Below are 25,961 nucleotides of genomic sequence, written 5' to 3'. Positions count from 1 at the left end.
GATCAAAGTTACTGTGCTTTCCATTGCTGTGCAACGGCCTTAACTGGACAGGTAAGTACATACATTTTCACTGTAATTTTGATTGGATACAGTATTCATTTCTTAAGTTGTTGGGTAGTGTTGCTTTGCACGGTTTCATTTTTGTAATAAGTGATGACTATGGTTTGTGTCTGGAATGAAAAGTGCTACATCAACTAAGTTAACTATTGTATAGAAGAGTGAAAATTTAACCTGTGTTAAATTTGAGCTCTGTCACTAATTCACATAGTGCCATAGTTTGCATTAGTTTTTAATCTTTTTGCTGCCAAGCTGGTGTTTTCTGAGAGTGATTACTGGGGTATGTTTCTGATTTGTATTTTTAAGTCTGTCGAGAGCTATTTACCGTAGTATACATTTAAATAAATAATAGAAAAGATCAATGACATGAGACCCTTGGAAGATTAGACACCCTAATAATTTGTACATCAATGCACAGGGGATTTTAACGATTTTTCAATATTACAGGGAAGTACCTCAGTGGCTGTGTGTTAGGATATAGATATTCAGGCCTGTCTGCAAAGGCCTATACTTTAAGAATTTAGGTGTATTCTTATCACTTAGCTAATTATAGAGGTATAAAAGAGAGAATCAAAATCACTGTCTGCCGGTGTAACCGTTTTCTCTTACTGTGACAGTCTGAGGCCAAGCAGCAGAGGCAGCCATAAGCTGGGAAGTGAACGGTCATCCTCACATTCCAAACTAGTCACATTGAAATAAAGTGCTATTGGGCTGTTAGGAATATCAGGACAGGATTGTATTCCTATCACCTCCAGAGAAAGGGAAGAGCCTAGAAGATGTAAAAGGAAACTTAGTTTGATAGCATCCTGTCCGGCAAGAACTCACTTATCAATAGCTGGGATGTGAAATCTTCATTTCTTTGTTGTTCTATCACTGTAGTCCCCATTTCCCTATTGTTTGTCTGTACAATTTCTGTCTGCTGTATAATTAATTTTGTTAGGTGTAAACCAATTAAGGTGGTGGGATATAATTGGTTAAATAATCATGTTACAATATGTTAGGATTGGTTGGTTAAATTTCAGTAAAATGATTGGTTAAGGTATAGCTAAGCAGAACTCAAGTTTTACTATATAGTCTGCAGTCAATCAGGAAGTAAGGGGGGAATCGGAATCATGTTTCGCTAAGGGCGGGGAAATAGGAACAGGGACACAGGCAAGGCTCTGTGGCGTCAGAGCTGGGAAGGGGGACACTGAGGAAGGAAACTAGAATCATGCTTGCTGGAAGTTCACCCCAATAAACATTGAATTGTTTGCACCTTCGGACTTCGGGTATTGTTGCTCTCTGTTCATTCGAGAAGGACCAGGGAAGTGAGAGGGTGAAGGAATAAGCCCCCTAACACTATGTAAGAACTAATTATCAGAATGTGATTGTATTTCTGCCATATTTGGTCTACTCTCCCTGCAGAGTCCCCAGCTCTCTTTCTGGGTTTTCTTGTGGCTACATGTTAGGAAGCTCTCAGTACTTTTGGGAAAATATATACAGAACTTAATATACTACAATGCTTATGGAATGCAGCAATATCCAGATAATCAGGATATTATAAATCATTGCATTTCACTCAGGTTGTGGTCAGAGGATGAGTAGAATAATTTGAAGTAAGTGATGAGAGATTCTTTGTGACTAAAATAAAGTGGAAATGAAATAAAATAGTAATCTAAGCAGTTTTCTTTGTTTATTCTCATAGGGGCAGGAGCTGGGAGATTGCAATATGAGTGCTTTGAACAAATTCGTAAAACTTCAGAAGTCACGATTGTTCAGCAGATGTCAGGATTTATAAAATGTATACTTTACTGTTCTAATTAAAAAAAAAAGTGGTTGTCTTAAATGCAGAATCTTCTATATATAGTGAAATCTGTAAGTCTTGACTTTACAAGATCTCAAACTGAAAATACACCACTTGTATGTCTGGGAAAATAACAATTGTGTTATCTTAGCCTAAGTCATCTTAGTAACACTTGTATTTAAAACTGTTAAATATGAACACCAGCTTTTAAAACTTATGCAAAACATCAGTGTATTACTAATGGACTAATTTTATTATTTTGTTGCATTTAACTTTATGAATGTGACCTTTTCAAAAGGCTGTTTTAACTGACATAACCTAGAGACTGTCTTTTTTCTAAGGTGTCAATGAAAAGTTTTGGTCAGCTGTGATTCTAACAAACAGGCTCTGAATTCATTTAAAAAAAAAAAAAGGAACTCCTAACCATTTTTATAACTGCCCGGGTACTATTATATTGAAATATCCTATAAAAAGAATACCATCGTTACTGGACTAGGTGTAATTGTTAATCTTGTAGTAAGCCTAAATCTAGTTAACACAAAAGTATAGGGGATTCATTTAGGATGTATAGACAGCAGAGGTACTATATAACTGACAAATCCAATTCAGAGAAATTTTATAATAAAGTTGCTCACAGTAGTTAGTAAGTTATGAGATTGCAGGTCTTGTTTTCTGAAATAGTCTATAGAAGCCAGTAGCTTGATGAAAAAATTCATCAAGCCACTAATAGGTAACTAGGCAATTTAATACATATGGCTGAAGTGTTGATAAAGACATTCAATTAAAAAAATCATTCTGAAACAAATGTTTTATTTAGAAATAAGTATTTTATAGACTTACAACTAAACACAGTCCATCCATCATGCTTGGAGAGGCTAAGACATTATGCTCTATTGATGAGGCCTGTGAAACATCTGTTGCCATTTTGTGTATTTTGAAAATGAGAAAAGTCCCTATGTGGACATAGTTAATCTAAAGATAAAGCCCCTCTGGGGTGCCTTCTTGTTTCTTATAGAGAACATTCTCTTTTGATTTTTTGAAGTCTTCATTAGTTACTTTCATTCTGCGTTCTCTCAAAGCCATCAAACCAGCTTCTGTGCAAATTGCCTACCAAAGAGAAAAGCTGATATTAATTTCTAGCTATAGACAACTCATTCAAACCACACATGCATTACTGTGACACACAGTTTTCAAATATTTTCTAGATGCCAGTGCAAACAGAACAGTGGCAAAACCATGCTAATCATTACTTGCCATATTAAGTTATGAAGCTAATGAGACTGGAACTCAAGTTCTTTCTACACCTGTATTGAACAAATAGTTCTGTTTCCGATCCAAGCAGTGCTTGCATGCCAACAGGAAATCAGATACATTTAGCACAGTCCATAACTGTACCTCTTTGATCTACAACAGTCTAGTAAACTGAGGCTGCCACTGTGTGAACTTATCAGCTAAGCAGAACTTCAAAATGGGTCTCTCTAGAGGTGAAATTACAAGGAGCCAGAACTCCTAGTCTCTATTCTCAACTCTGCCACTGACCTGCTGTATGGCTTTAGACAAGTTACACTATCTCCATGTAAAATTTCTCTCATCTACAACTTGGGTACAGCAGCTTCACAGAGCCTGTAACTGTGACCTCCTTCAAAAGCCTTAGATGAATAGCATTGTAGCTAAGGACTACTAACCAACTCCAAGACAGTGGCTCCTCCAGATGGGATACGACATATTGGGTTAGATTCACAAAGCCAGCATGCTACCCACCTAAGTTATCCCTTGCCTTAGCCAATGGGAGATGCTATGTACTAAGCTTCCCTACCCTCAGAGAGTTCAGTGTCTCCAATGATTTTGCAAGAGGAGGCACTCCCTGAAAACTTTCAGCCCAGTGGTTAGGGTACTCACCAGTAATGTGAGAGACTCTGCTTCAAGTCCCACCTCTGCCTGAGGGGGAAGAAGAGTGCCCTAACCACTGAGCTATGAGAAGTCGGATGTGGGGCACTCTCAATCTCTCCTGTTGAAGTTGTTCCACTGGATAAATTATCTAAAAAAAATCATTGAAGGAGGGGGACTGGTCCAATGACTCATTTATCCATATTGGAACAGCTTCAACAGGAGAGACGGAAGAAGCCCCCCATCAGAATATCCTTTGGGCTAAAAGTTATGAAGGATGGTCCCCAGCAAGCTCTTGTGTGAGCTTGCCTAAGGAGACCCAATCCACTAGGCAAGCGCTGAGCATGCCTACTGGCATGTGACCACAGACAAGTTAGGTGGAGGAATGCCTATTTTCCCACAGTTAGTACATCACACTGGGGCTTAGGCACACAGAAGGAGGCTGCACTGTGGATGTGCAGAGGCAGAAACCCAGGCACCTAGAGGGTGCAGCAGCAACTGAGCAGGGGTTTTGTGACTCCAGTAGGGCCTGATTCTGGGATTTAGGGAACTATGTCCCTTTGTGACTCTAGCCCCTTAGACTTTAATTTCTACTCAACCACTGCTAACATTTGCATTTTCAGCATTTAGAAAAACATGCTCCTCAGCCATTAGAAATGGTGTGGTAAGTAGAGTTTTGGTACCCACCTACACTAAATGAAGAGATTTTTATGGCACTCGGGTATTTGTTGACACCCAAATGCAGTTTTTTTTTTTTTTTTTTTATTTTAACATCAACAAAGGAGGAGCCAGAGAGTGGCACTGATGGTCCCTGCTCATGCAGTGATACTCAGACTGAGGCTTGGCAGCTGCAAGTGGCTCTTTCATGTGTCTCCTGCAGCTCTTTGTAGCACATATTAAAACACTATGATTTTAGTTACAGTAACTCCTCACTTAACGTTGTAGTTATGTTCCTGAAAAATGCAACTTTAAGCAAAACGATGTTAAGCAAATCCAATTTCCCCATAAGAATGAATGTTAGGTTCCAGGGAATTTTTTTTCACCAGACAAAAGACATTTTTTTTTTATATATATATATAAAACACACACACAGTATAAGTTTTAAACAAACAACTTAATACTGATAAACAGTGATGATGATTGTGAAACTTGGTTGAGGTGGAGGAGTCAGAGGGTGGGATATTTCCCAGGGAATGCCTTACTGCTAAATGATGAACTAGCAATTGGCTGAGCCCTCAAGGGTTAACTCTCTCACTCTACAAGGCAGCAGGAATGGAGGGAGGGGAGACAGCATCGCAGACAGAGACACGCACCGTGTGTGAGAGAGAGAGATGCGCATTTCCCCTTTAAGTATGCTGACCCTACTCTTAAGTACACTGCCTTGTTAATTAGATCAGCTTGCTGAGACCGCAGCTGCTGCCAGTAAACTCCCTCCATCCTGAGCCCTGTTGTCTCCCACCGCTCTATGGAACATGGGGTAAGTGGGGTGCAGCAGGGGGGAGGGACACACCCTGACAGCCCCCCTCTTCCTCTCCTCCCCCCCGCACAGCAAGCAGGAGTCTCGGGGAGCAGCTCCAAGGCAGAGGGCAGGAGCAACTGAACTGCCAGCAACTGATAACCTACTGGCCAGCTGCTGCACAGGGAACTTAGGGGAGCTGATAGGGAGGCTGCCGGTCCACCCTGGTTCCAAGCCTGCAATGGGCTGCTCTTCCTGCAAGCAGTGGACAAAGCAGGCGGCTGCCAAACAACATTAGAAGGGAGCATTACAGAACTTTAAACGAGCATGTTCCCTAATTAATCAGCAACGTAACAACATTAACCAGGACAACTTTAAGTGAGGAGTTACTGTATTAACCAATCAGGATGCTTTTACTATAGTTGCTAAAATCAATACTTGGTCGGTCATTTTGCTGTAAGAATATATACATATAGTAAATGAACAATGAATTCACACTATTGTGGCTCTTTTGGGTGATGGTGATTGCTAATTTGGCTTCTGCACCACTGAGGCCTGAGTATCACTGCTCTAATCAATGACAAAGGAGAGAAAACAGTAAAAGCTTTGAAGGACAGTGACTGTCTTACAGTAGTAGAGGAAGGGGCTGCTTATTTGGATCATAGCGCAAGGTCTTGATTCACCCCAGATATTACACATTTATCATAACTGATGTTTACAAACTTAGTCAGCACTAGTGCACCTTACCTTAATATCTGCGCCAGACAGATCATCTTTAGCCATAATAAGCTCATCTAAAGTTACATCATCTGCCAAAGTCATCCTGCTTGTGTGGATCTGAAAGATGCGCTTCTTGGTCTTTTCATCTGGTAAGGGGAACTCAATTTTCCTATCAATACGCCCTGTGTGTAGGAAAGACATTTAAGTGATTCTGGATTGAAAGCAGTGAAGTTTGAAGTGCTCTGTCCCCTGAAGAAGTACAGAATGAGCTGTCACTGTTTCCCCCACATTGGCAGAGGTGTGGAGGCAATGTCCCACAGCCATATTCTGGAAGAAAAATTGAGGTTCAGAAGGTAGGTGAGGCTCCATGCTCATGAGAATATGAACAAGCTGTGACCGTTTTATTAATGATTATGCAGTGTTGCACTGTAGGGTCTGTGTGCAAGACAAAATAGACAGTCACTGTCCCATAATGTTTAAATGAAATAGGGAGAGAACTACTACTGGCCTAGTCATATTTAAATAGAGGAACAAAAGAATTGACAAACTGGATCAGAGGGAAGTCCATCTAGTCCATTATCTTGTCTCAAATAGTGACCAGCTTCAGTGGAAAGGTGTAAGAACCTCACAGTAGGCAGATGTGGGGTAGCTTCCTTCTTACTTCCCAAACACTTAGAATCTCTTGCTGGCTGTTTTTACAACTTTACAGTATAGGATCTGTGCCCAGCTCAAGTTTTGTTGCTGCTCAGCTTTTATATCCGATTTTTAATATTTTTCCAGGCAAGAAACCCACATAAGGACTGAACCCGATAGATCTTTAAAAAGAAACATCATCATCATCCAGCCCAATCTTCTCCATTCCCTATTATTAAATTCCAACCAAACAGGACACTCCTGCATCATAGCCTGAAGGTTGCCACATCCAGGCTCTGGCAAAGGAAGGAAAGCAAGTTCAATAAGTAAAAACTTGTCACAGAAAACATCCTGGCACTCGCCCTTTCCTATTTAAAACAGGTACCTGCTAACACGAGTGAGGTTTAAAGCTTTTAATGCTTAGACTTTTATTTTTCAAACTGGAGTTCCTTTGTATACAAGTATTCTAAGTAACCTTAAAGTTCACCAGCTTTATCTGTGAATTAAATAGAAGTGATCAAAAACAAGCACTTCACATTGTGTTTGCACTGAATTAAGTGCTTGGATAGTTTTATCTTTATTAAAGAGCAGCATACTCCAGAGCAGACAGAATGGTAGGTGCCAGGTTTATACTCAGAGGAAAAAAATAAAATCAGCCCAGAAATTATGGTACTGGTATTTAATACTGGTGTTCTATTTTTCGATAGCTGAATGGAAAATGTGCTTCTAGACTAAGAGGAAGGATAGCAATTAGGACAGACAGCCCTACCAAAGACATCCTGCATGAACGTGGGCTAGATTTAGAAAGGAATTTAGGTGTGGTGAGGTTAAGCATCATCACACCTACCCTTTCAGCACCTAGAAAATCACTGGGATTCTCAAAGTCTGAGATAGGTGCCTTAGAATGGGATTCACAAAAGCCAACATGCTAGGCTGCTCCTCATCAATGGGTGATGCCAAGGCAAGAGGTCTGTCCTCATCCCCACCCCTCTCAGAGTTCAGCACCTAAGTCTGGGCCGCAGGGAGGCACCTCCCACTGCTTGAGACTCTCAGTGCAAATCTTCTCTTAGCAGTGGGTGCCTATGCCATTTTGCAAGGAGCTGGGGGTGCCAGGACCTCTCTTACAACTTTTAGCCCAGTGGTTAGGATACTCACATGGGCTGTGGAAGACCCCTGGTTCAAGTCCCCACTTTGCCTGAGAGGAAGAAAGGATTCAAACAGGGATCTGCCACCTCGCAGGTGAGTGCCCAACCACTGGACTATGAGATAATCTGATGTGGGCCTCCCTCATTTGCTTCTACTGCAGCTGTTGCACTGTGGATAAATAAACAAGAAAAAGTCATTGGAGCAGGGGGACTGTATCCTGGGTCTCCCATGGCCCAAATGAGTGCTTTAACTACCCATTATACAGTCATTCTTATGCTTGTTCTCTCTCTAGACCAGTGACTAATCATTTATTCATGGTGGAACAACCTCAAGAGGTGAGACTGAGGGAACCGCACAGACTATTCCATAACCTACTGGTGGCAGATCCCTGTTTGAATCCCTTCACACTTACGTGGAGGAGCAACTTGAAGTGGGGGGCGAGGGGGTCTCCTGCATAAGTAGCCTAGCCCCTGGGCTAAAATGTAAGAGGGAGGTCTCCCCCTCCCCAGCACTTCCCCAGTATTTTGGGTGAGCTCACCTATGGGAGCCTGATCTGGTAGGTGAGCTCTGAGCCGTGCACCAGATCGGGCCCCACAGGCAAGTTAGGCAGAGGAACACCTATCTTCTTCTATTTTATACATTGCTCTGGGTGCTTAGGCATCTGGACGTCTAGAGGAAGGCTGCTGCATTGCACATGAGTACATGCAAAAATATAGGCATGTAGGGAACTTTTACTGTGAAAACTTAGGTGCCTACAGCATTCTGGGGCAGCTGAACAGGGCTTTTGTTAACCCCATTGTGACCTGATTTGGGGATTTAGGTACCTGAAGTGTCAGTTAAGCACCTAAATCCTTTTGTGAATCTAGCCCTTAGTCATTCTGCCTCAGCTCCCCATCTGTAAAATGGGGATGATATCACTTCCCTGCCTCACAGGGGTGTTTTAAGGATAAATGATTAACAAATGATGAGATACTCAGATACTATGGTAAAGATGGACATATAAAATACCTAAGCAACAGCATGATACATTTAAAATAATTTTCATATTCTTCCTCGGGATTAACTATACATAATGCATTTATAATGCAATTTCTCCTGTAACTGAAAACTATCCTTTTTCTCCATGCACATACATCATGATTCATATTTTACATCCTGTTCAGAAGGACTGACTTTTTATACTCCTAAATCAATATTCCTTCTAAGCCATAAAACGATTATGGAGAGTCTTTATAGAACGTTGTTTGAGAAAGGCAGAAATGAAATTCAGCACCTGGCACAAGAAGCTTTTTGGAGTAAATGCGACTTAATAAAAATGCATAATAAAAAGTCTCTTACCTGGCCTGATTAAGGCTGGATCCAATGTTTCTATTCTGTTTGTGGCCATGATAACTTTCACATCCCCACGGGAATCAAACCCATCTAATTGGTTCAGCAACTCCAGCATCGTACGCTGGATCTCTCTTTCACCACCAGAATTTGAGTCATATCTTTGAGGACGGGCAAGAGAAAGAAATATAACCAAACCAAATTAAACCCTGTACAAAAAATACTTTTCTTTACCAATAATAAAATGATCAGCATATCCGAAATAAATGCTCTGACACTCTACCAATGATTATAAACAGCTTTTTTCGTCAGAGCTTAAAACACCCAGGTTATATAGGAATGTAAATATGCCCTCAAATACAAAAGCTTTCACAATAGGTCAGTTTATATACCACCTGGGTCCAATAAGGTAAGCAGAAGACAGAGAAACAGCCTTAAAAAGGGACACCCAACTTTAAAGTCACATTTCTGACTGAAAACATTGGCTCTTCTGCAGTTAGAAGTACACCTCTACCCCGATATAACGCTGTCCCCGGGAGCCAAAAAATCTTACCACGTTATAGATGAAACCACGTTATATCGAACTTGCTTTGATCTGCCGGAGTGCGCACACACACCCCTCCTCCCCCCGGAGCACTGCTTTACCGCGTTATATCTGAATTCGTGTTATATTGGGGTAGAGGTGTAACACTAAACTGAAAGATGAGCAAATATTCTTTTATTTTTCCAGTGTTTACTTTGTGCATCAGTGTGAATAGTTAGTTTGTCCCTTAATGAAAAGGCCCTTATAAATAGGGAAGCAGAAAAATCCTCAATTTTTTAACAAGAATTTTAAAAAAATTGTAAACATACTATTTAGAAGGGTGCATTCTCAGAAACTGATTATTTAAATTAATCCATTTCCAGTTTTTCATATATGCACAGATTTTATGGTCAGAAAGTATTACAATAATCTAGTCTGACCTTTGCATAGAAAAGGCCACAGAATTTCACATGATTCCAGCATCTAGTCCAATAATTTCAGGTTGAACCAGAGCCCTACGTTTATCTAATCCCCTCCTAACAAATCCCTCCCCATGTTTTTTTAAATCTAAGAACTAACATGACATTTACAAACAATCATTCTGCTGGTATATAATGCCCCTTACATTTTTCAGTCTTGTCTATTTACACTGTAAGCTTTTGGGGGCAGAGACTGGGACTAGCACAATGGGGCCTGATGCTTGATTGGTCCCCTAGGCAGTACCATAATAAAAAATTAGAACATACAGTTTAGAAACACATCCAATCTTGATGTAAAGGCATAGAGTGATGAATGTATCACATTCCTTGGTAAGCTATTCCAATGATTAATTACCCTCAATGTTAAAAATGTGTGTCACTTCCAATTTGACCACTGCTGACTTTAGCTTCCAGCTGTTAGGACTTGACAGCATCCCTCTAACAATTTCTTTGCCTGTGCTGATTCAAGTCAGACCTGCAGTGTGTTTTACTGAAACAGTGTTTGTTTGTTTTTTAAACAGAAGTATGAAAATGGCACCTCCAGACATCCCAAAATGTGCAAATATATACTGCTATTTCCAACACTTTGATTTTTAGGGTGATAATGGGCTGCTTTAAGGACACCTTAAGCTGTGAAGTGCGTCAGTCCCAATTAAACCTTGCTCCATCTTTAAAACAGCACAGCCTGGATGCAAGCTGACATTAGTTCAGTGTGACATAATGGCTCACTCACATGGATCAATTTTATTAACTTCTGCTGTGGACAGCGTAACAATTAAAAATGCTATAAAAGTTATGGAAAGTTATTGAGCATGGATTTTTACCATGATACACCCAAACAATGTTATTTTAAACTTATCTACAGCCCTACATATCTACATAGCAGAATGTATAGACAAGCATCTACAGATTTATATAAATAATAACACAATAGAAAAATAAGTTAAAGTAATCAAATGTCGTACTCCGCTAATGTTGGAGGAATGATGAATGTATTTGTTACACAAGCCACCTCTTTCTGCCTAAAGCAATCCATCATTACTCTAGCTATACTGTTAGGTTCTACCACACTAGCAGCTAACTTTTGGCATATCTTATAACAAAAAATGTTTTGAGATAAATTTGAGAATTTTGTAGTAACTACTTCAAATTTTACTTGTCAACAAATGGAAGTGTTGTTCACATTAAAAATCATTTAACCCAGTGGTTCTCAAACTTTTGTACTGGTGACCCCTTTCACATAGCAAACCTCTGAGTGCGACCCCCCTTACACATTAAATACACTTTTAAATATATTTAATACCATTATAAAGGCTGGAGGCAAAGCAGGGCTTGGGGGTGGAGGCTGACAGCTCATGACCCCCCATGTAATAACCTCGCAACCCCCAGAGGGGTCCTGACCCCCAGTTTGAGAACTCCTGATTTAACCTACCAAAATGGCAATGACGAAAGGAGAAATTCAACACAAACTCACACAAAAGGAAATGTTTCAGATAACTTCCCTATTGTTCTTGACAAAATTATTATTATATTCAGTGTGGAAGCGTGAATGCAATACACTACCTCTTTGTACCAATGGCATCTATTTCATCAATAAAGACGATTGATGGAGCATGCTCCTCAGCTACGCGGAACAATTCACGGACAAGTTTTGGACCATCACCTAGGTACTTCTGTATGAGCTCGGAGCCAACAACTCTCAGAAAGGTTGCTGAGGTCTGGTTTGCCACTGCTTTGGCTAGTAAGGTTTTACCTATTATCAATTGTAAAGAAACACTGCAGTGAGTTTGCAGTAACAATTATTAACTTTAAGAAAAAATACGTATGAAATACAGAACAGTGCTGATATACCAAGTATAATTATATTAAAATTACAACTCAATGACTAAGACATTGCAATGCTGAGCATCACAGCGCTGAACTTTTAGGTGCCTAGAAAAATCACAGAAACAACACTGCGATCCTCAATGATTGAGTTAGGCACACAGGCTTCCTATACAATGAATGGGGAGGGTTAGGAGCCTTAGAACATGATCCACAAAAGTCAACATTCTAGGCAGCTCCCCATCTAAGCTGGACAATGACGGGTGTATCCTGGAGACAGGCACCTACCTCTGCTTAGTGATCCATGAAAGAAGACCCGCCTCTTTGAGTCAAAAGGCTTAGGTGCTTAAGGCATTTCTTGTGGGACATGACAGGTGCAAAGCTACCATACCCCGAGCCTCCCACATCCCAGGGGAGTGTTGTAACCACTGCAATGCAGAGTCAGTCTCTCTCTCTGGCCCAATGACTATTTAAGTATTTATCAACAGTGGATCAGTTGTTGGGCCAGTGAGAAACAGAGTGAGAATGACTAAGCCCAGGGGTTAAGGCATCCACCTGGGAGATGGGAGACCAAGGGTCCAGTCCCCATGCTCTAATGACTCAAGTATTTATCCACAGCTTCAACCAGAGAAACTGAGGAAGCCCCACATCAGAATATTCCATAGCTCAGTGATTGGAGCACTCTCCTGAGAAGTGGGAGACCCCTATTCAAATCCTTTCTCCAGCAGATGGGGAAATTGAACCTGGGTCTCTGACACCCCAGGTGAGTGCTCTAACCACTGGCTAAAGTTATAAGGTGGGCACCACCTCCTCCTCCGGGAAGACTCTGAACAGGGCCCGATCCAGGAGGTGGCCTCTGAACATGCCCACCAGAATGGGCTGGCTACACATGTGACTTAGGTGGATGACACCTATCTTCCCCCAGTTTGTGAACTGCTCTAGGGCTTATGCGGGAGATAAGCTTCGGAAGACCTACAGGGAGGCAGTAGTGTGCACGCCCAGAGGCAAAAACTCAAGCGCTGAGGGAACTTTTGCCCTGAAGACTCAGGCCCTAACCTCATCCAGCAGCTATGGGGTGCAGCAGGAGTTTTGTGAATCGCAGTGGAGCCAGATTTGGGACTTAGGTGCCTAAGTATCTTTGTGGATCTGCACTTAATACCTTAAATGGGATTAATTGAGCATACTTAAAGTTACTGTTATGTAGGATACCTGTGCCAGGTGGGCCATAAAGAATTACTCCTTTGGGAGGCTTTATACCCATCTCTTCATAATACTCAGGATGGGTGAGAGGAAGCTCCACAGATTCCTATAGCATAAGAACAAGTATTAAAGTATTTTACAAATATTGACTAATTAATCTGCACAACAGTCACATGAAGTAATTGAGTATTACTGTCTCCATTTTAGAAATTAAAACATTAAGGCTGAATGAGTGCACAGCCAAAGGCCACATAGCAAGTCAATGTCAGAACTTAATTTAGAATTCAGGAATTCATGGCTCCTAATCCTGTGTGCAGAGCACTGGAGGACGCCTCTATAATCTGAGGATTATTCAACAAGAGAAATCTGGTTTCCTCAATGTGGTTAATTATCAATTATTAAGGCCAACATTTTCACTAGTGTTTTGGGTGCCCACCTTGAGTCACCCTTAAAAAGGTACCTATTTCAGAGGATAGGAAATCAGCACTTTCTGAAAATCACGTCTCTTTAAAGTGAGGCAAAATAGGACTCCCAAAATCACTAGTCACTTTTGAAAATCTTGATATAATTGTAAAAGCCTGCTAAGGCTGAGGATTTAAAATGTACAAAATCCCAGAAAGCTCAATGCTTTCTTGGGTTCCACAGCAATTGTGACAATTCATGCACAAGTTTTGGACCATCATCTGGGTAACTTCCTGATAATAGATGCTTAAAAGTTTTCTTTTTAATTAGATAAATTACTAAATATGAATACCTTAATTTCTTGAATCTGGTTGTCAAGGCCACCAATGTCAGCGTAAGTCTCCTGAGGGGCCTTTTCCACTTTCATCACTGTAACTAAAGGATCTGTGTCATCCATCAGGACTCCTATCACAGCATGAACCTAGTCCAAGTGGTATACCAATACCAAACATAAGTAAAATAGCATGCATTTTACTGAAGAATGATCCTAAAGATAAAACACAAAACTACACAGGAATCCAAGATTAAATGTACTGTACATTCACACAACGATATGAAACACACAAAGCACTTATTCTTGGATCTTGCACTATGGTACTCTTGTAACAGATCCAAAAACAAAGGCTAGTTCAGAGGGATATTGGAACTTGCACACCACTCCATCTTCATATTGTGAGACAACTTACCTTATGATTGAGCAAAACAGAGCAGCCTGGTTCTAGAAGATCTTTGTCCACAAAAGACAAAATACTGACATAGTGCTCAGATCCCACTGATGTAGACACTATAGCGTGATTATCATCAATAATCTCCTCCAGGGTACCTACAGACATTGGGGTTCCTCTCAGATCATCGACCTTTGATCTCTCTTCCTGCAAGAAACAAACAAGCAAAAGCAAAGAACTAAACACAGAAATAAAAAAAATAGCTTCTGCAAAACATGTATTGTACTGCTTTAAACATATATACTAAAGTAAGAACTACGGCCTGTGTGAGGAAAAAATGGAAATTCATTACCCAGTTCTTCTGACAACTATTTGAAAAAAAAAAGTTCTTTCTACTGCTTGTGATGCGGTATAGATCCCACGGTCCCTGAAAATGTAGCTTCCCCAGCAGAGGAGGATAGGAGCTCTCTTTTTGGGGCAGCTAAGAAGCTAAACCACTTGTTTAATCTCACGTTGCTTTATGCCGCTGTAGCTTACCCTATAAGAATGTGTATGTGTCTAGCGCATTCCTTCCCTTCTCTGCTGGCTGGCCACCTTGGAGAGTTCCACCTTCAGAGACCCACTAAACAAAAACACATGCCCCACCTATAATAAACTGTATCGAAACTCAACCCACTAGTCCAGTCCCCAATATTCCTGAAAGTAGACTCCTCCACCCTCTGTTCTTCAACTAGGGAGCCGCTCGGTAAGGAGACTGTACCTTCTATGCTTTATTAAATACAATTAAAATAAATATTAAATATTTAATCTGTTTTTATAAATTTCAGTCACTTTAGTTCCAGGTCTTGTGCATCAACTAGTTTACATTGTTTACAATTTTACTTCTAAAGATCTAGGTTAGTAGTATCTCAGTTTTAATAAGAGTGTAATAATTTCCTCAAGACTTACCTCTTGCTTTTCTTCTAAAGGTTTCATCTGTTCCTGATTTCTGATAAATTCTTCCTCCATAAGTAGGTAATCTTTAATTCTCTCTAATTTCAGCAATTTGAGTCTGCATTGTGTGTGAGGTGTCACTGTAATGAAAGAAGTCGAATCACTGTATATCTGATTCCCATTTAGATATGGTATAAGCTATTCAATAATTCATTGCTAGAAATTGCTGGCCTAATCCTTATTAACAGACCAGTCTGAATCATTACCCAAAGGCCTGTAAACTAAGAAATCCACCAGCAAATCTTTTCAAAATACTAGTTATTTAAATGAAAGTTTCTAATCGGATTTTCTTCCAAATGTCCTAATTACCTTCCACCACAACAGTCTCTGGGGTAATGGCTTTAGGTGTGTTTCTCTATAAATCTACCCAACCACTACCAGGGTTTTCAATGGCACATCAGTAGACGAGTCAATACTTCCAGAATCTAACAAGGTAAGAGTGCATCAAGCAGAGGTAGGCACTGCAGACTAAGATTATGCTCTGGCAGCCATAGCCACTACCATGCCAATACCTCACACAAAAAAGCTCCAGTGGCCTAGAATATGGATGTAATTTCCCAGTGGGGTTTCCAGCCATCAGGCAGCATAGTAAAGCAATACTTTATTCCACTTTAAAGACAGTGGAACATAAGAACGGCCATACTGGATCAGACCAATGGTCCATCTAGCCCAGTACCCTGTCTTTTGACAGTGGCCAATGCCAGGTGCTTCAGAGGGAATGAACAGAACAGGCAATCATCGAGAGATCCATCCCCTATTGTCTATTCCCAGCTTCTGGAATTCAGACGCTAAGGACACCCAGAGCATTGGGTTGCATCCCTGACCATCTTGGCTAATAGATTCCTTGAACTTATTTCTTTTTTAAACCCTGTTATAGTTTTGACCTTCACAACCTCTCCTGGCAATGAATTCCACAGCTTGACTGTGTGTTGTGTGAAGTAGTAGCTCCTTTTGTTTGTGTTAAACCTCCTGCCTAATAATTTCATTGGGTGATACCTGGTTCTTATGTTATATGAAGGAGTACATAATACTTCCTTATTAATTTTCTCTACACCACTCACAATTTTACAGACCTTTATCATACCCCACTTAGTCATCTCTTTTCCAAGTTGAAAAGTCCCAGGCTTTTTAATCTCTTCTCATATGGAAGCTGTTTCCTACCCCTAATCATTTTTGCTGCCCTTCTCTGTACCTTTTCCAATTTTAATATATATATTTTTGAGATGGGGCAACCAGAACTTCATGCAGTATTTAAGGTGTGAGCGTACCATGGATTTATATAGTGTCATGATGATATTTTCTATCTTCTTATCTATCCCTTTCTTAATGGTTCCTAACATTCTGACAGCTTTTTTGACTGCTGTTGCATATTGAGCAGAAGAGCAAAAGGAGAAAAATTCACAGAAGAATCACTAAGACACCCCGGAACAAAAACCACAGTGGTAGAAATAAATTAACCACAGTAAAGAAAAGGTTACTTTAAACTAACAAAGCAACTGGCTATTAGCTAATCAAAAAGTACAGCCCTTAAACAGAGCAAGTTCAATAGAACAGCTGCAATACATCTTAAATGCCCCAAACCCTGGAAGACCCAATTCTAGAGAGTTTAATGTTTTTCTCCTTTCTTCTCCTCCCCCTTTTACTAAAAGTCAGCTGGAATAGCATTACTGAATGCACAATTTCACCACTGTTTATAAACAAAATCAGGAACCACAGTTTCCTTTTTCCCTTGTCCTGCCTCATATGTTGGGCATATCTACAGTATTCAGTCTGGACTCTGAATGACCCTTCCAGACCCCCAGTGCTTCACCTGATGGAGAACTTAAAGAAGACAAAAATGCCAGCCACAATCTCACAGCAAAAGGCTCAGTTCAGGAGGAATTTTACAGGTCTTCCTTGAACTGGTGCTTTATCCACTGTCATAGATACACCTGTGCAAAGCACAGTATACACACGAGTTATAGAAGTACTGCACAATTTATACCAGTGCAGCTTATTCCAGCTACAACAAATTGTGTGGAATCAAAGTAAATCCTGTTTGCTCTATTGCTTGCACCAGCATGCTACACCAGTGGTTGAAAACTTAGTATAGAAAAGGCCATAGATATAAAGCAAATTCACATGTCCTACTCACAGCTAAAGTTTCACACAAGTGCCAAAACAAGAGTTATCCCCCTTAACAGCCTTCTAAATCCAGAAAGGGCCTCTGAAAAGAAAAAACAGCCCCCACAACCACCTCATTCCACAAGTTTCATTTGGGAATGTGAAGAGAATTACAACAGCAGCAAACATACTCATAGACTTTAAGGTCAGAAGGGACCATTATGATCATCTAGTCTGCCCTCCTGCACAACACAGGCCACAGAATCTCACCTACCCACTCCTGTAACAAATCCCTAACCTATAACAAACTCCTAACCTCATGTAACAGAGCAAATCTAATTGCAAAAATCTAATTGTTAATGACTGTGAGCAAGCACCTTAACCACAACATTGCATAATTTAATACTGTATCCCTTGTGAGTTCATCTGTTCAGATCCTCTGCAACAGTTAAAAAAACACCTGATAGACAAATGGACAGTAGTATACCATGTATCTGTGTCACTGTTCTACTACTGGACAGAATAGGTAACCCATTCAAACATATGTGTGCATTTTACAGAGAATAAATCCTACTGGTCCTGCACAAGGACAATGTTTCACAGTTTACTGATAATTCAGGTGAATAAAAGACTTATTTTTGTTGTTTATACAGACAGAAGAGACTCTCAACATCACTTCTCCCAGCTCCTAAATGCACAGGAGGGTCAGTCACTCTTTTGCTTATTCCAATGCTACTCCAACTATATTATTCACAGGATCTTCCCCACTTTTGACCTCATTTAAGAAAAAGAAAAAAAATTGGGTGCCCTATAGAGCGTTCGTCAGAAAAAATATTAAGAATTACTGAGATAATCTCTAATAACCTTAACCAAGCAATAGGGAAATTATTTCTAATAAAATCTGTACAGTGTTACCTTTGGTTTTACAATTTACTCATTTGAGATTTAGGCCTAATCCTGCAGTATGATCTGTGGGAGCAGACCACTATATGCCCTTGTGGAGCTTGTTGCAGGATCAGAACCCTAGATCCCACAATATTATAAGAGCCTTGTGAGATTGTAGGAGAAATAAACATACTTACCCAGTGGGAGTTTGCTGGCTGCATCTGGTCCCTTTGTTTTCTTCTTCTTTTTCCCCACTCTAGTTGGAACTGGAGGTTCATATTTCTTCTTCTTATCCTTTTAAACCAAATCAGACAAGCACAAAACAAAAATCAGAATAGCTATCACAAGAACAAGCCACAGAAATCCACCACAGTGCCAAGCTGAAAAATAACTCAATTTGAAAGTGAATTACAATGCAAAAATATACTGGGTTTGTGCCCTTTACTCCTCCTTTATGATGTATAATATATAAAGAGGGAGGCTTTAAAAAAAAAAACTAATTTTTTTCCTGCTTACTTTATACATTAGATATATCAGATCTTGAGTTGCCTCTTTCAGATGAAGGACTTTGCCAATTTTTGGAGAACTAGGAATCTGATGTCACAGGAGGCTGAAACCTGAACTGTAAATCTTCGAGGCCTCTTAAAGTGAGGCTTAAGGGAGAGAGGAGGTTGACTCTCAAGCCTAGTCTACACTAGAGAATCACACTACTGCTCTCTGCACTGGTGTGATGGTGTAAGTTGCAGCAAGGCAAAGTGTTTACACTAGCCATCCTATGTCACACAGCGCACAGCTTCCACACGCAGAACAGAACACTTTGCTCTGTTGCAGCAGCACTGCACTGTGGAGACTTATCCCAGTGTTATTTTACAACATAAAGGAGCAGTCAGGTTTTGCAGTTTGTTTACTTTGCAGTTTAATCTACATCCAAATATATTAAATTCAGTTGTTAATTTGTACATTTATAAGTTTGCCTGAATAAACAGAATTCTAGCTCAGAAGGACTCATTTTTCTTCCTAAGCCACAAGAAAAAAAGCCACATTAGTTGGATTTTTAAAAATGCACTTGCAGCCGATGCGTTCAAGTGCTGACTCGGTACTCACAAATCGGGTATCTGCCTGCAGATTTTGAAAAGTCAACTCCTTTGTGACCAAGAGCTATTTTTATTTCACTGTTTGTAAATAGGATATTACTGCCATGTAATTCTTAGTGCCTCTTGTACAGTTTACAGAGCAAGGCATTTTCTGAATAAACCATGTGAGTTCTTCTACAACATGCATATGAAAGTGATATTTGGGGAGGCTAGGAAATATAAGCAATGGGCAAATTTTAGGCAGTTTTGAGTACATGGAACAAAAGATTATTTAAAAATCCATTGCTGAAAACTTTGGAATTAGTCATGCAGTTTACCCTATTAAAAAAGGGCAATTGATTTTTTATTATTTACCTTGTCATCCTTCTTGCCACCCCCAGGACCATGTCCACCACTTTGACTTTGACCCTAAAGGAAAACAAAGATGACACCCAAATGAAAGCAAGCAAGCTATTTGTATCTGGAATACTAAGAATCTTGAAAGAATCTTGCAAAAAGAATATGCAATTAGATACATTTTAATAAGGCTAAACAAACTGCTGGTAAATCCTAGAATAAATCAATCTTCTCAAGCAGGAGAGTTAGTGAAGGGATTTGAAGAGTGGAGCAATATGGACTGACCAAAGGGCTATGTTTTGGACTGATACAGCATTGCACTAGCTTGATGCATAATGGTTATATCTCCTTCCTTTGAAGCATAAAGTATTGGCCACAGTTGAACTAGATATGCCAGGAAGATGGCAATCCCTGTTTCCAAGGCCTGTAAACTATTTCTTTGTCAATAATACAACTAATCACATAAAGCTAGTGTACTCATCTGTACTAAATCAAGGATTGGTATTAAAGCTAGTGAAAAGAATGTACCATCAATAAGGTTAAGATTTTGTCACAGGTATTTTTGGTAAAACTCAGGCACAGGTCACCTTTAAATTGCCTGTGACCTGTCCCTGACTTTTACTAAAAATAACTGTAACAAAATGGGGCTGACTGGGGGGAGGACTGAAGCCCAAGCTCGGGGGAGGGGCATGAGAGCCCGAGCCCCAGCCCCACTGTCACGGTGGGGGAATCCAGCACCTGCCGCTCATGGCAGCTGGGAGCTGCAAGGGTCCCCCAGTGCCCACGGCACCTGCGAACCGCTGCCCGTGGCGGCTCAGAGCTGCAGGGCTCCACGGCAGCTGCCAGCTCCAGCCCACCACCCCAGGGCTGGAAAACATCACAGAGGTCTCTGAAAGTCACAGAATCCATGACATAATCTTACCCTTCACTATCAGACATGGGTGTTCACTGAGCAAATGGTGTTATTAAGTCCACAGGTTTTTATATGACTTTTCACATTTTTAGTGAGTTAAGACTATAAAATGGGTTAGCTTTTGCTAATCAATTAAGGCAATGAAACAATAAAGCTGTGTATTTTAATTGTGCATTGTATGCTTAATACGCTATTGTCAGCTCTTGAGATTCTAGGTGTTTTTTCTCAAAGCACTAGCTACTAGAATCATGTGATTATATGAGCATCTCAGCTGCCATTACGAAAAAACCAAACAGGTTTCTCAACCTTGTGGTTATGAAAACTGAAAATGTGACCCAAGTGTTATCCAAAGACTCAAACATTAAAAAGGAGATAAAAAGACCCAAAATTGTATTTTAAAAATCTCAAAAATGTTAAGGTACTTGTGGTTTTTGAACACTTCGTGTTGGCAATACCCTACACAGCACCCCACGATGTGAGCACTTTGAGATCCACTGATGAAAAACAGTCAAAATTAGGTATTTTTATTATTTAAACAGAAGATGAACAAACCAATTGTGGGTGTAGGAAAGGGGACAGGACCCGGCACCAGCCCCAGTTTGTTTTTCTCCGTTTTGCTAAATACCAGGCAGGCAGGCCTACAGAAGAGAGATCTTTTCAGTCTCCTCATGGGGTACCGGATAAGACGGGAGATTGTTAACATGGGTGGCAGCTTTGCCATTTCCACCCTCCTTTGTTTCGCCTGTGCCTTGTAGCAGCGGGGATCTGCCCCCTTCGCTGGCCGACGGCGCAGGACGAGGGGCTGTGCCTGAGGGGGACCGGCCCCTTCTGGACAGGGCTCTGGGGGACGCTCCCTTCCGGGAGATGATTTTACGGCTTAGAAATAAATTGCCTCCCGAAATCGGTAAATACCCCCCCCCGCCCCGCTCCCCTCGCTCCGGGGCCGGCGGGGCACAGGCCTCAGCGGGGGATGGGCGATGACTCCGCATAAGCCGGGCCGGCGGGGGAAGGAGCCGGGCCCCAGAGGCAGGGGGCCCAGCCCCGCTCCATATCCCCCCATCCCTCGGTCTCCTGACTGCAGCCCCCCGGTTACCGGTGACGGAGACACGGGCCCGGTGCTCACTCACCATCCTGCACCCACCAACGGAAGCTCCGCGGCGTATGGGGGCCGAGAGGGCACAGACAGAGACAGAGACGGGACCGCTACGGAGCCCAGGAAGGGCCAAGCGCGGCCGCGAAGAGAGAGAGGGGGCGGGGCCTGAGCGTGCGGAGGAAGGAAGGAAATGGATGGGGCGTGGAGAGCAAGAAGCCTCTGCCCAACCCTGGGGACTAGGGACGGGTCGGGGCAGCGCGCGGGGTCACGTGGATTGGGGAGCGGAGAGATGCTGGGCGCGCGGCGGGGGATGTTCTGAGCTCGTGGAGGGCACAAGGCAGGTTCGCGGAGCTGGCAGCGGCAGCAGGGGCTGTGTCAGTGGGGAGACGCTTCGAGGCTAGTGCCCATGGCAGAGCACTCCCTGCTGTCACGTGGGGCCTCTTCCTGCAGCTGCTTCTTGTCTGAGTGAAACTCCCTGTTCTTTCCTGAAGGGATGTTCCTGACCTCGTTGGGTCCCCTTGCATTAGGCCTGCTTTCCGTGGTATTTCACACTTCCACCCAGTTTACTATCATCTTTGGATTTCACTGACATCCATAGAATTAAAAATCAGTCACCTGGATTCCCATTCTGAAAGTGCTGCTTGTCTTGTCTCACACACACCTGAGTCTAAGAAAAATGTTGAACCAACCTAAAAAAACACTAATTCTTGATATGATTAAATATTGTAATAATACACCCCATTCTCTTCTAAGAAACTAGGCAGAAGCTAAAGTTTAACCAGCTGTTCTAAAAAACCTTTATAGATTGTTCTCCTTTATCTCATCTCTAAGTATCTGAGATCATTCCGTGCTGGGAAGAACAAATTTTTATTCCTGTTAGAATTCTGCAACAGTACTATGGCTCCAAATGCAACAGTGTCAAATGGATGGATCTTGGATCTTTCTTACGACAGCTATACACAAGGAAAGCTGTAGAGGGCTCTGTATAATTAAAGTTCACCATGATAAAGAGCAAGTAGGAACCAAATTCAGGCTTGGTGCAAACAGGCATAACTCTTTTGACCATGATAGAGTTTGGTTTGGTTACAGCAGGGCTAATTCACCATAACTTTCAAAAACAACGAACTCCTCAAACCCCTATTTTAATAATTGGGCCTACAAATTTACCCTAATTGAGTTTGATGGTAAGAAGTGAGTAGGGTGACCAGACAGTAAGTGTGAAAAATCGGGATGGGGGCGGGGGGATAATAGGTGCCTATATAAGACAAAGCCCTGAATATCGGGACTGTCCCAATAAAATCGGGACATCTGGTCACCCTAGAAGTGAGTGAAAGTTCATAAAGTGTTACAATAACCTATAACAATAAATTTTAACAGGAAAAAGTGCAAAAGGGAGACAGACTAAATTAATCCAAACAAAAAGGCCTACTAATATAGTTCAAAGACTTTTAAAACCATGCCTGGTAAACTAGAAAAGTTTGGGACTGGAACTCAATGAATCAAAATTGATGTGTTGGAAATGAGGCCTGATTGATTAACAAAATAATGAGGGGATGGGCTATTCTGCCCATCACTTCCTTTTAGGTGCCTTTTTTTTAAAAATGGAGGTGGGGGATGACCTGACAACAGCAGCTATCTGAGAGGTGGATCAGAAGGCACAAACTTCATCATCATGGCTGCTATCCACAGTGTCACCTGGGATCCACCATTATAACATTGGGCCTGCATTGTCCTGATCCTGAAAGATGTCCTCATGAAGCTGGGCCAAGAGAGAGACCCAGATGACATCACCACCTCCACTGGCTCCAGCTGAATCCTAAACTCCACCTGGGATGTGAGACTTTAGTGCCTGCTATACTTCCCTCCCCCATGTGTCCTTTTTCTTCCCCAGCTTATTTCTTCTCTTTCTTATCCTTCTCCTTTTGCCTTCTATCTAATAAAAGGCTGGCTTAGCTGGCCAAGACTGTACATTTTGCAACACTGGTGAAAGCCTATAACCCAGTGGTTCTCAAACTTTTTTACTGGCGACCCCTTTCACATAGCAAGCCTCTGAGTGTGACCCCCCTCCCCTATAAATTAAAAACACTTTTTAATATATTTAACATCATTTTAAATGCTGGAGGCAAAGCGGGGTTGGGGGTGGAGGTTGACAACTCATGACCCCCCATGTAATAACCTTGTGATCTCCTGAGGGATCCTGACCCCCAGCTTGAGAACTCCTGCTATAACCAAAGAGGCAGTTAAAAATAATGCCGTAAACAGCCTGATGCTGGTACAGTTTGCCAAGTCTCAAAGTGGCCAGCTGTGGGTTGTGCTTGTGTCTCTCCAGCAGTGAGATTACAAGTGAAAGTTAACACTAGAGATAGAAGCTCCATTTTCTATCTTTGCTGTTCTTTTCTCTCACCTCTTGTGTGTATCTGTCTTGTCCTAGAAAACAGGATTGGACTTTAAATGCAAGGAGTATGGGAAATAAAAAGAAAGAACTGGAAGTATTAGTCTGTAAACTAAATTATGTCATAATTGGCATGACATAGATGTGGTGGGATAAATCTCAGATCTGGAATATTGGTATAGAGAAGTATAACTTGTTCAGGAAGGACAGGCAAGATAAAACAGGTTGAGGTTTTGCATTATACATCAAGAATATATGCATTTGTTCGGAGATCAGAAGGAGCTGAGAGGCAGACCAGTTGAAAGTCCGTAGGGTAAAGATAAAAGGGGTAAAAAATAGGGATGTCCTGGTAGGCATCTACTGCAGACAACTAAATCAGGACAAGGAGGTGGCTGAGGCATTTCTAGAACAAATAGAAATATTCAAAACATAAGACCTGCTAGTAATGGGGGATTTTAAATACCCAGACATCTGTTGGAAAAGTAATATGGCAAAATACAAAATTTCCATTAAGTTCTTGGAATATATTAGGGACAACTTTTTGTTTCAGAAAGTGGAGGAGGTAACCAAGGGCACAGCCATTTTAGACTTTATTCTGACCATCAGGAGGAATTGATAGTAATTCTCAAGGTGGAAGGCAATTTGGGTGAAAGTGATCATGAAATGATAGATTTCATGATTGTAAGTGACAATAACAGAATAAGGTCAATGGACTTAAAAAAAGCAGACTTTAACAAACACAGAGAACTGGTAGGCAGGTCCCATGGAGAGAAAATCTAAGGGGAAAAGGAGTTCAGGCAATTTCTCAAGGAAACAATATTAAAGGCACAACTTCAACCTATCTTGGTGCAAAGGAAAGAATAGGAAGAGGCCAACATGGCTCCATTAGAAGTTCTTTAATGACCCAAAAATCAAAAGGAATCCTACAAAAAGTGGAAACATGGACAAATTGCTAAGGATGAGTACAAAGGACTAGTATAAGCATGTAGGGACAAAATCAGAAAGACTAAGGTACACCTAGCAAGGACATTAAAGGCAATAACAAGAGGTTCTTTAAACACATTAGGAGCAAGAAAAAGACAAAGGAAAGTGTAGATCCTCTAATTAGCAAGGAAGGATAGCTAACTGATGACATCAAGAAGGCTGAGTCATTTAATGACTATTTTGCTTTAATCTTTACTAAAAAGGTTAATGGTGAGCAGATACTCAAGACCATTAACAACAAAGGGGAAGGATCACAAGCCAAAATAGGGAAAGAACTGGTTAAACTAGAATATTTAGATAAATTGGATGTATTGCAAGTTGGCAGGGCCTGATTCATCCTAGGATACTTAAGGTACTAACTGAAGCAATCTCGGAACTGTTAGCAATTATCTTTGACAACTCATGGAGGATGGGTGATGTCCCAGAGGACTGGAGAAGGAGAAACATACTACCTATCTTTAAAACAGGGGAACAAGGAGGACCCAGGGAATTATAGACCAGTCAGCCTAACTTCAAAACCTGGGAGGATACTTGAACAAATTATTAAACAATCAATTTGTAAGCACTGGTCCTGGAGGATTATAAGGTAATAAGTAATATCCAGCATGGATTTTTCAAGAACAAATTATGCCAAGCCAACCTAATTTCCTTCATTGACAGGTTTACTGGCCTGGTGAATAGCAGGGAAGCAGTAAACATGAGATATCTTGATTTGACACAGTCCTGCATGACATTCTCATTAGCAAACTAGAGAAATAGATAACATTACATTGCATCTGAAGAAGTGAGGTTTTTACCCACGAAAGCTTATGCCCAAATAAATCTGTTAGTCTTTAAGGTGCCACCAGACTCCTTGTTGTTTTTGTAGATAACATTACAGTAGTATAAGGTAGATGTGCAGCTGATTGAAAGACCATACTCCAAGAGTAGTCATCAATGGTTCATTGTTAAACTGGGAAGGTGTATTTAGTGGGGTTCCACAGGGGTCAATCCTAGGTCTAGCA

General features: G+C 41.2%; 1 protein-coding gene across 1 annotated transcript; it reads right to left on the bottom strand.

Moving 5' to 3' along the window:
- Positions 1-2,633: 2,633 nt before the first annotated feature.
- On the bottom strand, positions 2,634-21,718 carry PSMC1 (proteasome 26S subunit, ATPase 1). Its single transcript, XM_024209697.3, has 11 exons — positions 21,616-21,718; positions 19,594-19,647; positions 18,343-18,439; positions 15,113-15,237; positions 14,186-14,371; positions 13,792-13,920; positions 13,047-13,143; positions 11,577-11,766; positions 9,021-9,172; positions 5,931-6,085; positions 2,634-2,947 (listed from the first exon to the last, which is right to left on the bottom strand). The coding sequence occupies exons 1-11, from the start codon at positions 21,616-21,618 to the stop codon at positions 2,813-2,815; spliced, it is 1,323 nt and encodes a 440-aa protein (XP_024065465.1). The 5' UTR covers positions 21,619-21,718; the 3' UTR covers positions 2,634-2,812.
- Between the last annotated feature and the right edge of the window lie 4,243 nt (positions 21,719-25,961).

Source organism: Terrapene carolina, unplaced genomic scaffold, assembly GCF_002925995.2.
Source record: "Terrapene carolina triunguis isolate 2854851 unplaced genomic scaffold, T_m_triunguis-2.0 Scaffold96, whole genome shotgun sequence".
Lineage (NCBI taxonomy): Eukaryota > Metazoa > Chordata > Testudines > Emydidae > Terrapene > Terrapene triunguis.
This window is presented reverse-complemented; position numbering and strand designations above follow the sequence as displayed.